General features: G+C 33.7%; 1 protein-coding gene across 1 annotated transcript in view; it reads left to right on the forward strand.

The window, feature by feature from the left end:
- BANK1 (B cell scaffold protein with ankyrin repeats 1) overlaps window positions 1-13,643 on the forward strand; it is a 301,567-nt gene that overhangs the window by 237,874 nt on the left and 50,050 nt on the right. Inside the window, exon 8 of the mRNA XM_065877749.1 lies at window positions 13,558-13,636. Within this exon, the coding sequence (XP_065733821.1) occupies window positions 13,558-13,636 (79 nt within the window). The remainder of the gene's footprint in view (window positions 1-13,557; window positions 13,637-13,643) is intronic.

The raw sequence follows: 13,643 nt of genomic DNA on the forward strand, positions 1-13,643 counted from the left end.
TACATTGTAAATGTTATGTAAGTTATTATTTTTAATAATAATATCAATACTATTGTACCTATCATATGTATTATAAATATGTATGTGGATGTCTGTGTTTTTTAAGAGAAACTTAACTTATCCTTCATTATATTCCCATTGCCTAATCTAGTTTCTGATGTTTAGTAAGCTCCGAATTAATGTTTTTAAATAAGTAAATGAAAAAATAAAGCCCCATTACCATTGTTGCAATTCTCTAGAGACTGAATTTTGCTTAAACTGAGATGAGATTGCTTTAGTATGATGAATTTCTAAGCAATTCAATGTTTTAGTAAGGAACATCTCTTTTTAAAACTTCAAAATGTCCTCAAACACAGGGTATAATATGTAATTTTTTATTCCTTCACTTAGCTCAGCTGTTAATTTTTTATTCACCTAGCTCAACTGTTAATAAATGCAAATCTCAGATAAAGTAACTCAATCCTTATCTTACCGTTTTAACTACATGATCCATAACAATGTAAACCGGTTCAAATATCTAAACAGAATGCTAATATGTAACGCTAGAAAGCTAGTTGACCTAGTGATTCAATAATTATATTTGTACGTGCTCATTGCTGGTTTCTATAGATTTTTATCCTAAATAGTTTCATTGGCACTTGCAAACAAAATGAGTAACATTAAATCCACTATCTATTTGCATATGAACTTCTTTTTAATTTTTAATGGACTTATTTTTTAGAGCAGTTTTAGGTTTACAACAAAACTGAGAGCAAGGTACAGAAATATTCCATGTATCCCTGCTTCTACACATACATACTCTCCCCCATTATCAACATCACTCACCAAAATGGTAGCTTTTTTTTTTTACCAAGGGTGAACCTAATTTGATACATCATAATCACCCAGAATCCATAGTGTACTTTAGGTTTCCTACAGTCTTGGGGTTGTACATTCCATGGGTTTGGACAAAAGTATAATAACTATATCCAAGATGAGAATATAATACCAAGTATTTTCATTGCCCTAAAAATCTCTGTGTTCTGATTATTCATCTCTCTCCCCACCCCATCCTTGGCAACCACTGATCTTCTTATTGTCTCCATAGTTTTGCTTTTTCCAGAATGTCATATAGTTGGAATCATACAGAATGTAACCCTTTCAGATTGACTTCTTTCAGTAATATGCATATAAGGTTCCTCCATGTCTTTTCATGGCTTAATAGCTTATGTCTTTTTAGCACTGAATAATATTCTGTTTTCTGGATGTACCACATTTTATTTACTCATGCACCTACTGAAGGACATCTTGGTTGCTTCCAAGTTTTGGCAATAATGAATAAACATCATGTGCAGGTTTTTGTGTGGACATAAGTTTTCAACTTCCTTGGGCAAATACCAATGAGTGACGTTGCTGGATTGTATGATAAGAGTGTGTTTTACTTCTGTAAGAAATGGCCAAACTGTCTTCAAAAGTGGCTGTACCATTTTGCATTCCCACCAGCAAAGATAGAGTTCTTGTTTCTCCACATAATTGTCAGCATTCGGTGTTGCTAGTGTTCCAGATTTTGGCCATTCTAATAGATGTGTAGTATTATCTTGTTGTTGTTTTAATTTGCATTTCCTGGATAACATATGGAAAAGATGTGAATCATTTTCTCATGTGCCTGTTTTCCACCTGCGTATCTTCTTTGGTGAGGTGTCTGCTAAAGTCTTTGGCCCATTTTTTAATTGGTTTATTTTCTTATTGAATTATAAGAGTTCTTTGTATATTTTGGATAACAGACCTTTATCAGATGTATCTTTTGCAAATATTTTCTCCCAGTCTGTGGCTTGTCTTCTGTTTCTCTTGATTCTGTCTTTTGCAAAGCAGAAGTTTTTAATGAAGTTCAGGTTATCAGCTATTTTTTTCATGGATCATGCCTTTGGTGTTATATCAAAAAGGTATCACCATGCCCAAAATCATCTAAGTTTTTCCTGTTATCTTCTATGAGTTTTATAATTTTGCATTTTACTTTCAGGTCTATGATCCATTTGGGGTTAACTTTTGTGAAGGATATAAAGTCTGTGTCTAGACTCATGCTCTGCATGTGGATGCCCATTTGTTCCAGTACCGTTGGTTGAAGAGACTCTGTTTGCTCCATTGTATTGCCTTTGTTGCTTTGTCAAAGATGAGTTCACCATATGTATAGGGAAATTTATTTTTAATTTAAGGAGCTATTTTAAACTTTATATATTCTACTGTGAAGCCATTCTTCAGGCAAGTGTCATGGCCTGCTATTTGGAAATGAAAACTGTCTACATTTAGAACCAGAAAAATCTTTCTTAAAGGATATGTAAAGCTGAAGATAAACTGCATTAGACAAATTTATCTAAACTTCATGTAAGGTTACACACTCATGGAGTTACTTCTAGTGAAAATGGATATTAGACACACCCTGATTTCCATTAGACTAGCCCTGATTTCCTTTAGACTATGACTTTGAAGATTAGGAATTATTTTCACAAGTGACTGAAATCTGCCAAGTAAATCACTGGAAGCTTGAAAATGCTAAGCTACTACCTCACAAGACAGTTTGCAATTCTCAGTGGCAGAATGAAGTGGGATGAGGCTCTTTTTACAGTAATTATAGAATATAAACAGCAGCACCCTTAGTGTTTTGGTTGGGGACCCCACAAAATAAAATTTATTTCAAGTTAAAAGCTTTCAGATTTCTGGGCTAAAGAAAATGACATTTTTCTCCCAAAATGAACTTACTGGTTTTATTGATTCTCTTCTAGTCTGATTTTACATGCCGGCATAGGGGAAATACGTTTCTTTAATATATAACAGTGTTGTTTTTCCTACCACAGAAGTTTTCCATTTTATTTTACCTTAAATGCATAGCAAATTTACTTTCAACAGGTTTGTTCTAATTTTAACTTATCAAATCTATTCTACTACAGCTTTAGGTTGTTTTTGGTACATAAAAATATATTTTTGTCTAGTTTTCCTTAAATAGATCTATATTTAGGTAAGATCTAAGTGTCCATCCTGCCAATGTACTCATCAAAATTAAGTGGAATGATAAAGGTCTTCTGATAAATGATTCAAATGGAATCTAGTAAATTGAGAGGGGTGAAAATGGCTTTTAATCAGCAAAATTATTTATTGAGGGTACATATGTGTCTCCCAGGTTTCTCTGATTATGAAATACTGCTCTGCTACTAAATAATATTGATAGTGTTGCTAGTTCAATTCCACAATTTAAGTGTAAAATTGTAAAATGGGGATACTTAAGAGTATTATGGTGTGTTACAGTATATCAAAAATAATATTAAATCCACATATGTAAAATAAGTATTAACGCTTTTATCTCTAGTGACTTTTCCGCATAAGAACAGCCTCTTCTGAATTGTAACCTGCCTTTTATTTGCCATCCCACCATGTCTTCCTTAATTTATGATTCCCCTTTTCTGATTGTTGATCTTTCATGTTTTAAATTCTCTGATCAATAGAATTGACTCTTCTAATTCTGTATTTTAAGCTAGAGATTATTCCAGCCATACAAATTCCTACTGGGGATAGATTTGCAACAGTATAAGCTTTAAGAATCTTTGTATTTAATTTGTTCAAAAAACACTTATTTTGTGATAGTAATAATATAAACTAAAAGGGTCTTTTGTCTCATTTGTCAAATAACACTTATTATCTAGCAACTGAAGAGTATAATCTTTGTGGGAAATTGCTGGGTCTCTAAGTGGTGTCTTATGTTTGCTTCTGGCTTAGATTTCAGAAACCACTTTTCTGTTTTTAGATAAATGCCATATGCAACAACTGTGATGATGACAATGCTAACCTTTTATTACTCAGATTGGATTTTTCCATTTCGTTCTGTTTGACCCTCACTTAAGTTATCAAAGGCTCAGAAAAAAAGAAAAAAAAAAAAGGTGGCTGTTAGTAATGGTCAACATAAATGTAAATCCAGCTACCTCTTCACTGACTCCTATCTGCCAACTTAGAAACATGCAAATGTATCAATTATTTAGTTTCTATTTAGTTTTGCTCCAAATAAAAGCATGTTTTTCTTAATGTGATTTAATTGGAGTATTTAAAACACCATAATTATTTATAATTTTAACATAGTGGTATTTTGTGTTTCCTCTACAGAATTTTACCTTTTTTTTATCTTATGATTTTGAAACTAAAACCAATTTCAAGATTTTAGAATTGTCAATAGCAAAGCTTTACACCAGTGTCTATTATATGCTATTGTTCTTATTATAGGAATAGAAGATCAGAGTTAAGGTAATTAATGCAGCAGTCAGGTTCAGGGTTCATTAAAGCCAAGTTCTTCAATCAGTTCTTGACTACTCAACTTGTTTGTACTCTGTATCTCATCCGTGGCCAATTTCTCCTTCCCTACTCTTGGTACACCCAGGAAGAAGCACCCTTCTGAATTAGCACCTGTCCTCCCTCACATCATTTTATGCTGAAAGAAGGCAGACTAGTTTTAACATTAGTCTAAAAAAGTCTTCATTGTAATATGAACATTGTAAAATCAAAAGTCATTTGGGAATTAAACACCGTAGAATCATTTGAGAGACCCCTCTCCTCACCGACCCAGCTCTTACGGTGTATTACATATCATAGTCTGTGGAAATGCTGCCCCAGGAGAATTTCAGTGTACAGCTTACACAACCATACCCAGAAGCCTTGATTAGTCTCCATTAGCTTAATTGGTCTGGTATTGATCCATCATCACATCCATCTTGTGATTCCTCACACTTGAAAACAGAGATAATTTTTTAAATCATTATAAGCTACAAAGACCACTATTTAGAGGTCTTTATTTTCATTCTTTACATTTCAGCTTGAACACAACTGACCTTTATTCAATATTAGAATTGAACATAAAGTTTGATGCAAACATAATTTAGTAATATGAAAAAATAGGGCAACACAAAAATTCATCCTATACTAAAATAATGATCTTAATGAAGATGATACAGATAACAGTTGTTGAGTACTTTCTATGTGCCAAGTTCTATAATAAGTATTTGATATGTATTTTCTCATTTAATTTTCACAATAACCCTGAGAGGGTAAGGTACTTTTATGCTTATTTTTACATCTAGAGAGACCAAGAGAGAAGACTATGCTTAAACTCAACTAAGTAGTAAATACAAGAGTAACATTTGAATCCAGATCTGTGTGACAATACATCTGGACTCAAAATCTTAACCTATATAACCTACATGTATTTTTAGATGGACTGGTTAACAGCAATATCAATCATCACCATCATCCGGAGATATCTCCAACACACCATAATTGGAGTAAAATAAACAAACATTGACTCCACTCTTTCTATCGAACTTCACATGTTCTCCCCAAAATTCACCTATTTCTTTAATTGGGCAGCTTTGCTCTTTTGCTTTCTGTATATGGCTTAATCAATCTTGCTTTTGCTTGTACCATTCTCTTTACCAGGAACATCCACATCTTTCTTCTTCCATCAATTCATTTATTGTTTATCCATCTATGAGCTCAACCAGCACATATTAGCTGCTAAGGACTAGATTCAAAATTTACCTCTCAAAGTCTACCCATCATTCAAATTCTAGTTCAGGTTATTCCACCCAGAACGATTTCATTCCGTTCATCTCCTATTACACCCTTTAGTCAAACCAAACACTTCAGGGACTACAATTGTTTCAAGCATTTTACTTTTATTTTCCTTGCTAAATATCCTGGGAATATGTTACATATTTTGTATACCCCCGGAAACTTGCATAGCATTAGGCACATAGAAAACATTTAATAAATTTTGATTGACCAAGGTTAGGAATAGTTCTACATGCTTGAAAATGTTAGATGACGTGTCTAGATTACACACTAGGAATTTGCCAGGGCTGAGTTGTTGCACATTTTCATAAAGTCAACTCTACCAGGGTCATATGGTAATTCTATTTTTAGTTTTTTAAGGAACGTCCATACTGTTCTCCATAGTGGTTGTACCAATTTACATTCCCACCAACAGTGCAGGAAGGTTCCCATTTCTTCACACCCTCTCCAGCATTTACTGCTTGTAGATTTTTTGATGGTGGCCATTCTGACCGGTGTGAGGTGATACTTCATTGTAGTTTGATTTGAATTTCTCTAATAATTTGTGATGTTGAGCATCTTTTCATGGGCTTTTTGGCCATCTGTATGTCTTCTTTGGAGAAGTATCTATTTAGATCTTCTGCCCATTTTTGATTGGGTTATTTGTTTTTTTGATATTGAATTGCATGAGCTATTTTTGTATTTTGGAGATTAATCCCTTGTTGGTTGATTCGTTTGCAAATATTTTCTCCCATTCTGAGGGTTGTCTTTACATTTTGTTTATGGTTTCCTTTGCTGTGCAAAAGCTTTTAAATTTAATTAGATCCCATTTGTATATTTTTGTTTTTATTTCCATTACTCTAGGAGGTGGATCAAAAAAGATATTGCTGCGAATTATGCCAAAGGGTGTCCTGCCTATGTTTCCTCTAAGAGTTTTATAGTGTCCGGCCTTACATTTAGGTCTTTAATCCATTTTGAGTTTATTTTTGTGTATGGTGTTAGGGAGTGCTCTAATTTCATTCTTTTACTTGGAGCTGTCCAGTTTTCCCAGCACCACTTATTGAACAGACTGTCTTTTCTCCATTGTATATTCTTGCCTCCTTTGTCATAGATGAGGTGACCATATGTGCGTGGGTTTATCTTTGGGCTTTCTATCCTGTTCCATTGATCTATATTTCTGTTTTTGTGCCAGTACCATACTGTTTTGATTACTGTAGCTTTGTAGTATAGTCTGAAGTCAGGGAGCCTGATTCCTTCAGCTCTGTTTTTCTTTCTCAAGATTGCTTTGGCTATTCAGGGTCTTTTGTGCTACCATGCAAATTGTAAAATGTTTTGTTCTAATTCTGTGAAAAATGCCATTGGTAATTTGATAGGGATTGCATTAAATCTGTAGATTGCTTTGGGTACTATAGTCATTTTCACAATATTGATTCTTCCAATCCAAGAACATGGTATATCTCTCCATTTTTTTGTGTCATCTTTGATTTCTTTCATCAGTATCTTATAGTTTTCTGAGTACAGGTCTTTTGCCTCCTTAGGTAGGTTTATTACTAGGTATTTTATTCTTTTTGATGCGATGGTAAATGGGATTGTTTCCTTGATTTCTCTTTCTGATCTTTTGTTCTTAGTGTATAGGAATGCAAGACATTTCTGTGTATTAATTTCATATCCTGCAGTTTTACCAAATGCATTGATGAGCTCTAGTAGTTTTCTGGTAGCATCTTTAGGATTCTCTATGTATAGCATCATGTCATCTGCAAACAGTGACAATTTTACTTCTTCTCTTCCAATTTGCATTCCTTTTATTTCTTTTTCTTCTCTGATTATCATGGCCAGGAGTTCCAAAACTGTGTTGAAAAGTAGTGGCGAGAGTGGACATCCTTGTCTTATTCCTGATCTTAGAGGAAATGCTTTCAGTTTTTCACCATTGAGAATGATGTTTGCTGTGGGTTTGTCGTATATGGCCTTTATTATGTTGAGGTATGTTCACTCTATGCCCACTATCTCGAGAGTTTTTATCATAAATTGGTGTTGAATTTTGTCAAAAGCTTTTTCTGTATCCATTGAGATGATCATACGGTTTTTCTTCTTCAATTTGTTGATATGGTGTATCACATTGATTGATCTGTGTATATTGAAGAATCCTTGCATCCCTGCGATAAATCCCACTTGATCATGGTGTATGACCCTTTTAATGTGTTGTGGATTCTGTTTGCTAGTATTTTGTTGAGCATTTTTGTGTCTATGTTCATCAGTGATCTCGGTCTGTAATTTTCTTTTTTTGTGACACCTCTGTCTGGTTTTGGTTTCAGGGTGATGGCAGCCTCATAGAGTGAGCTTGGGAGTGTTCCTTCCTGTGCAGTTTTTTTGAGTCTGAGAAGGATAGGTGTTAGCTCTTCTCTAAATGTTTGATAGAATTTGCCTGTGAAGCCATCTAGCCCTGGGCTTTTGTTTGTTGAAAGATTTTTAATCACAGTTTCAATTTCAGTGCTTGTGATTGGTCTGTTCATATTTTTCTCTTTCTTCCTGGTTCAGTCTTGGAAGATTGTACCTTTCTAAGAATTTGTCCATTTCTTCCAGGTTCTCCATTTTATTGGCATAGAGTTGCTTGTAGTAGTCTCTCATGATCTTTTGTATTTCTGTGGTGTCAGTTGTAACTTCTCCTTTTTCATTTCAATTTTATTGATTTGAGTCTCCTCCCTCTTTTTCTTGATGAGTCTAGCTGAAGGTTTATCCATTTTATTTATCTTCTCAAAGAACCAGCTTTTAGTTTTATGGATCTTTGCTTTTGTTTTCTTCATTTCTATTTCTTTTAGTTATGCTCTGATCTTTATGATTTCTTTCCTTCTACTAACTGGGTTTTGTTTGTTCTTCTTTCTCTAGTGCTTTAGGTATAAGTTTAGGTTATTTATTGAGATTTTTCTTGTTTCTTGAGGTAAGATTGTATTGCTATAAACTTCCCTTTTACATCCCATAGGTTTTGCCTTTGTTACATCCCATAGGTTTTAGGTCATCGTGTTTTCATTGTCATTTGTTTCTAGGTATTTTTTATTTCCTCTTTGATTTCTTCAGTGATCCATTGGTTATTTAGTAACATATTGTTTAGCCTCCATGAGTTTGTGTTATTTATAGTTTTTTTCCTGTAATTGATTTCTTTATTTTAATATTTATGTATTTTCTTTATTTATCTTTTGGCTGCATTGGGTCTTAGTTGTGGCACACAGGATCTTCGCTGAGGCATGTGGGATCTTTCGTTGCAGCGCACAGTCTTTTTGTAGCAGCCCTCAGGCTTCTCTCTAGTTTTGGTGCACATGGGCTTTTCTCTAGTTGTGGCACGCAGGCTCCAGGGCACATGGGTTGTGTAGTGGCGGCATGTGGGCTCTCTCATTGAGGTTCGCGAGCTCAGTAGTTGTTGCGGGTGGGCTTAGTTGCCCTGTGGCATGTGAGATCTTAGCTCCCCGACCAGGGGTCGAACCTGCGTTCCCGCACTGAAAGGTGGATCCTCTACCACTGGACCACCAGGGAAGTCCCTCCTGTAATTGATTTCTAATCTCATAACGTTGTGGTCAGAAAAGATGTTTTATGCTACATTTTAAGACTAACTTGCTTGGAGAACTGTATAAATTATTACAGTTTTATTGTGGCATCATGCTTTTAGCATTATATCAGTGTATGAACAAGAAAATAAACTAGACATCCACAGATTCCTTTCAGATTTTGGATTCCTTAATTTTAAATGAAGATAACTGTTTTCTTACTTTTACAACTACAACCTTAACAAAGGAATGGATTTTAATCATTCACATTTTAGTGAACAATGGCTGAATTTAAACCAAGCATATGGCCCAATAAAGGTGTTAGTACCTCACAAATGCAACCACGACTGTGATGGATTACAAACAAACATTATCAAAATAGGACTAGAGTGTAGTTAAAAGGGTCAGGTGCCCAAGCTTGAAGTTCACAACTCTAGTTAGAGCCGATGGGCAGAGACTAAGACCAGAAGCTGTCAGCACCAGGACTGGAGCCCTGTGTGTCACCACTCAGGGAGATTGGCTTGAGGGTGGCCTCAGGTTGAGAGAAGAGCTGGGTGAACACACCAAGTGAGTCGAGGTCAGAACAAGAGATGTGCCAGCTACAGAAGCCAACCTTCCAGAATCTTTTTAAAGCTAAATTTTTTCAGATTTGTTTTCCTAAGTTTGAGGAAATAGGTTTCAGTATTCCTGCTGTTTTTTTCTCCCTTTTTACTAACTTTCAGATGAAACCATCACCTGTCCCCTTGGCACCTGTTCTTTTCACTGCACCAGATTGTTTTGTTGGTTACAATTAAAAACTTGAATTTCTCATTGTGTAGAATGAGACTTCTAACCTTTGTCCACCTGGTCAAATTATCTTTTCATCACTTAATTTTTTATATTAAGATTCTGTCTTAAAAAATAGAGCATATATCCTCAGGTTATTCTAACAAAATTTTGGTCCATGCTAAGGAAAATGTCCACTTTTTCCCCACCAGAGTTTAACTGCTCCACAACTATTTGATTCTTCCTCATTCCTCTTTCAATCACAGACAGAGTTGCTATTTAGTTTTTACATTCAGGATTCCATTTCCCATGATATAAAAAGAAACTTTCATGAGGAATTATATAAGTCTGCTTCTAGGCCATATTCCTGGATGGCCTAAGGAAAAAAAAATTCTCTTAAAAGATGTCATGAAAACTAAGATATACTTCTACAATATGACCTTTAAATTTTTTTTGAGACTTGTATGTTTGCCGTCATGCACAGCTTTTGTATAACGTTCTTCATTCTTAACATTTAGTAGGAAAAATCTTTATTACTTCAATTGGAATATTAATGCAGATTCTGAAGCCTAGTGCGTTCATTTTGGGTAATGAATAAAATATTACAAGGTCAATTTGTTACTCTTCAGAGACATATATATATGTCTCTGAACAGACTGTCATGTGCTTTAAAGCTGGTAAAATCATTTATAATCAACACTGTGGAACGTTGGACAAAAGTTGGGCTAATTACAATATCTTCAGAAGCTCATAAAAATATTTAGAAACCAACTGTCATGTGAAGATCGTTTTTATTCACTCCCTTAAAATCAGAATATTATGATTAATTATACTGTACTAAATGCCAAAGCCACGTGGAGCTTTATATACCTCAGTCAACAAGAAGTTCTTTTATCTTTGATAAGGAATGATTTAAATTTTATCAAACATTGTGTGCTTACAAGGACTATCTACGGCCTAGAATATTACTCTGAGCATGTTCAGCTAATAGATTTTATTGTTTAAGCTGGATTTTTTTCATTTAGAGAAGTGGCAGTCATGGCAAGTGTCAAGATAATTTTTTAATCCAATCTCCTCACCCAAAAAGCAAACGAATAAAACTTTTCCCTGATTATCTGGTTATTTCTTAATTTTACATTTCACCTGTAAGGATTGAGTTTATGGTAATGAAATAAATAAAATATTGTATTCTAATTACTTTTTGATTTATTTCCCCTCCCAATAAAAATGGGATATTTTTGGAGAGTGCGAATTGTGTATCTTTTAAACTTTTAACTATTTACCTTAGTTACTAATAGAGTATTTAGCACATAGTAGGCCTGCATAAATATTTGATAAATTAATGAATAAAGTCAGACTCTAGCCCCAGATAAAGAAACTTATTAAAGAATTAAATATTTCTTCCTCTGATTCTTATCATCTCTATTAGCTTGTAAATTATAGAGATGTTTTTAATAATAAAATCATACTGCCACACTTCGATCAGAAAGTTTATATTCCAGTTCTTTTTCTGTCACAGCAGAACGTCCAAAGGCACACAATTCAGAAGAATTAAGTTAAATAATTATTGGCTCATTATTGATGATTCCCGCATCAAATCAGTGTGGTCACCGTGCTTGCTTAAGTGTGAATGAAGAAAGGAATATCTAACATATGCAGATTACATTTATTGAGAACTTACTATGTGGTAGATGTAATAATGTGTTTTGCTTACATTTCCTAATTTAACCTTCCCAGCAAATTGATAGTATAGATACTACTATCCACATTTTGCAGGATAGAATCTTGAAATTTAGAGTAAAGTGCCCAGTGTCACACAGCTAATAAATAATAGAACTATGATTTGTTCTTAGACTGACTTCAAAATCCATTCTCTGTCCACTGTACCACACAACAAAGTATTAAAGTGATTAGATGTCAGAGTGTCATCATACTTTTAAGCCATCATTGATTTCACCAGTTATTAATATATCATTAGATATAACACATTTTTCCAAAATAAATATGATTGTAAGTGTAAGGAATTCTAGTAAGACACAATTGGTTTTTAGTGTAAATATGTCGAAAGATCCTTTCATTCCTGAGAAAACAGTTACTTTCTACATAGCCTGATTATACAAAATATCGGTTTTACATAATATTTATGAAAGTGCCCAAATCAAAGTTGGCTATTTTTTAAATTTGGAAGCCATTTCCTTCAAGACACTTTTAGGCTTGTGTGTTTGTTTGCACACATGTCATAAAGCTTAAGTTATAACATAAAAATGATTCCATTATGTTTCAACCTCAGTATGTGACACACACACACCCCTACATACTTGCCCATAGACTCTTTATTAAGAGACTGATTTTGAGCTTATAACGTCTAGGCTTGTGAATAGTATAGTGGAAATTTTCACATAATTCCTGAAATCTTTGTAAAACATTCCTGTTATTCAACTAGTAAAAACGTCCTTGATGTGATTTTAAGAGTATTATGGATTTTTTTAATGTATTCTTGATCTACCTTGTGAAATATAGAGGTCAGGCTAACTGAAAACAAAAAATGACCATATCAACAGTGCTTTTAATACCAAAGTATACAAATATCAACTAAATATCAATCAATCTCCCTAGTAAAGTTAAGTGATTTTTTTACATTAGCATTTAATTGAGTCCACAAAGGGGAAAATATAATTTAAATAGAAAATAATATGGAAAAGAATATATATCTTCTGTTTATAGATTATATATATATTCTTTGATTTCCACTGGAATCTTGAAAATAAAAATTTCCTTAAGATTTTTATAGTGAGCCTGATGCAGAAGCTCATTTTCTTTTTTTTAATTGAAGTATAGTTGATTTACAATGTCGTGTTCGTTCCTGGTGTACAGAAAAGTAATTTAAAGGGACATTCCAAACGTAGAGCAAATGGACTAGTCATTTCAATTTTATTAAGAACAGAAGCACAAATCATTTGAATAATCACTTGGAGTTCATGGTAACGAAACGTGACCTATGTTAATGCAACCAAGCTCCGTCTCTTTCTCTGTGTGCTTTTGCACAAATCGAGCTCTCACTGGAGTTACTTAGCTTTCTCAGCAAACACCAACATGTTCCACTACTTTAGACCCCATGCCTCCTTCAGAGATTATAAGCAAACACTAGCAATTTCAGAGGAAAAAAAGCGGGCTTCTATGCTTCTCAGTAATTCTCCCTTCTAAGTGTAGTGGAACTGATTTCAGAAAGACAAACATAAATTCCCTTACTCAGTTTCCTTTTTCTTTTTAAAGATGGAAAATAAACCACTTTAAAATTTCACTGTCTTATATATACTGTATTATAATCCTTGATGTCATTAAGAATATCTTTTGAACTGGTAAAAGATACCAGAAATGTTCAAAAGGAAGCAAAGCTCGTGGTTTTTAAAAGAAATAGTTGCCTTCCTTTTCATTCAGGAGTTATTTATTGTAAAAATTTCATAATTATTGCTGTGAATCTTAAAAAAGTTCCATTTAAAAATCTCTTTATTGTAAATGTTATATTGTTCCAGTTACACTTTTAATACTGTGTCATTGAAAAAATTATAGATGGCCCAAATATAATGGCTGAGATATGTAAGGTATTAGCTGACAATTTGGTATGTGTGAAAATGCAGATTTATTAAGATTAATACATATAATTGAAAATTACATTCCTTTTTGTCTTCAGATCCAAGAAGTTAGCAGAAATAATGAGGAAGAAAGTGACTATGAAGAGGATATTACCTCATTTTCTACATCTTCTCCTAGTAAGTG

The sequence above is a fragment of the Phocoena phocoena genome, chromosome 5 (genome assembly GCF_963924675.1).
Source record: "Phocoena phocoena chromosome 5, mPhoPho1.1, whole genome shotgun sequence".
NCBI lineage: Eukaryota > Metazoa > Chordata > Mammalia > Artiodactyla > Phocoenidae > Phocoena > Phocoena phocoena.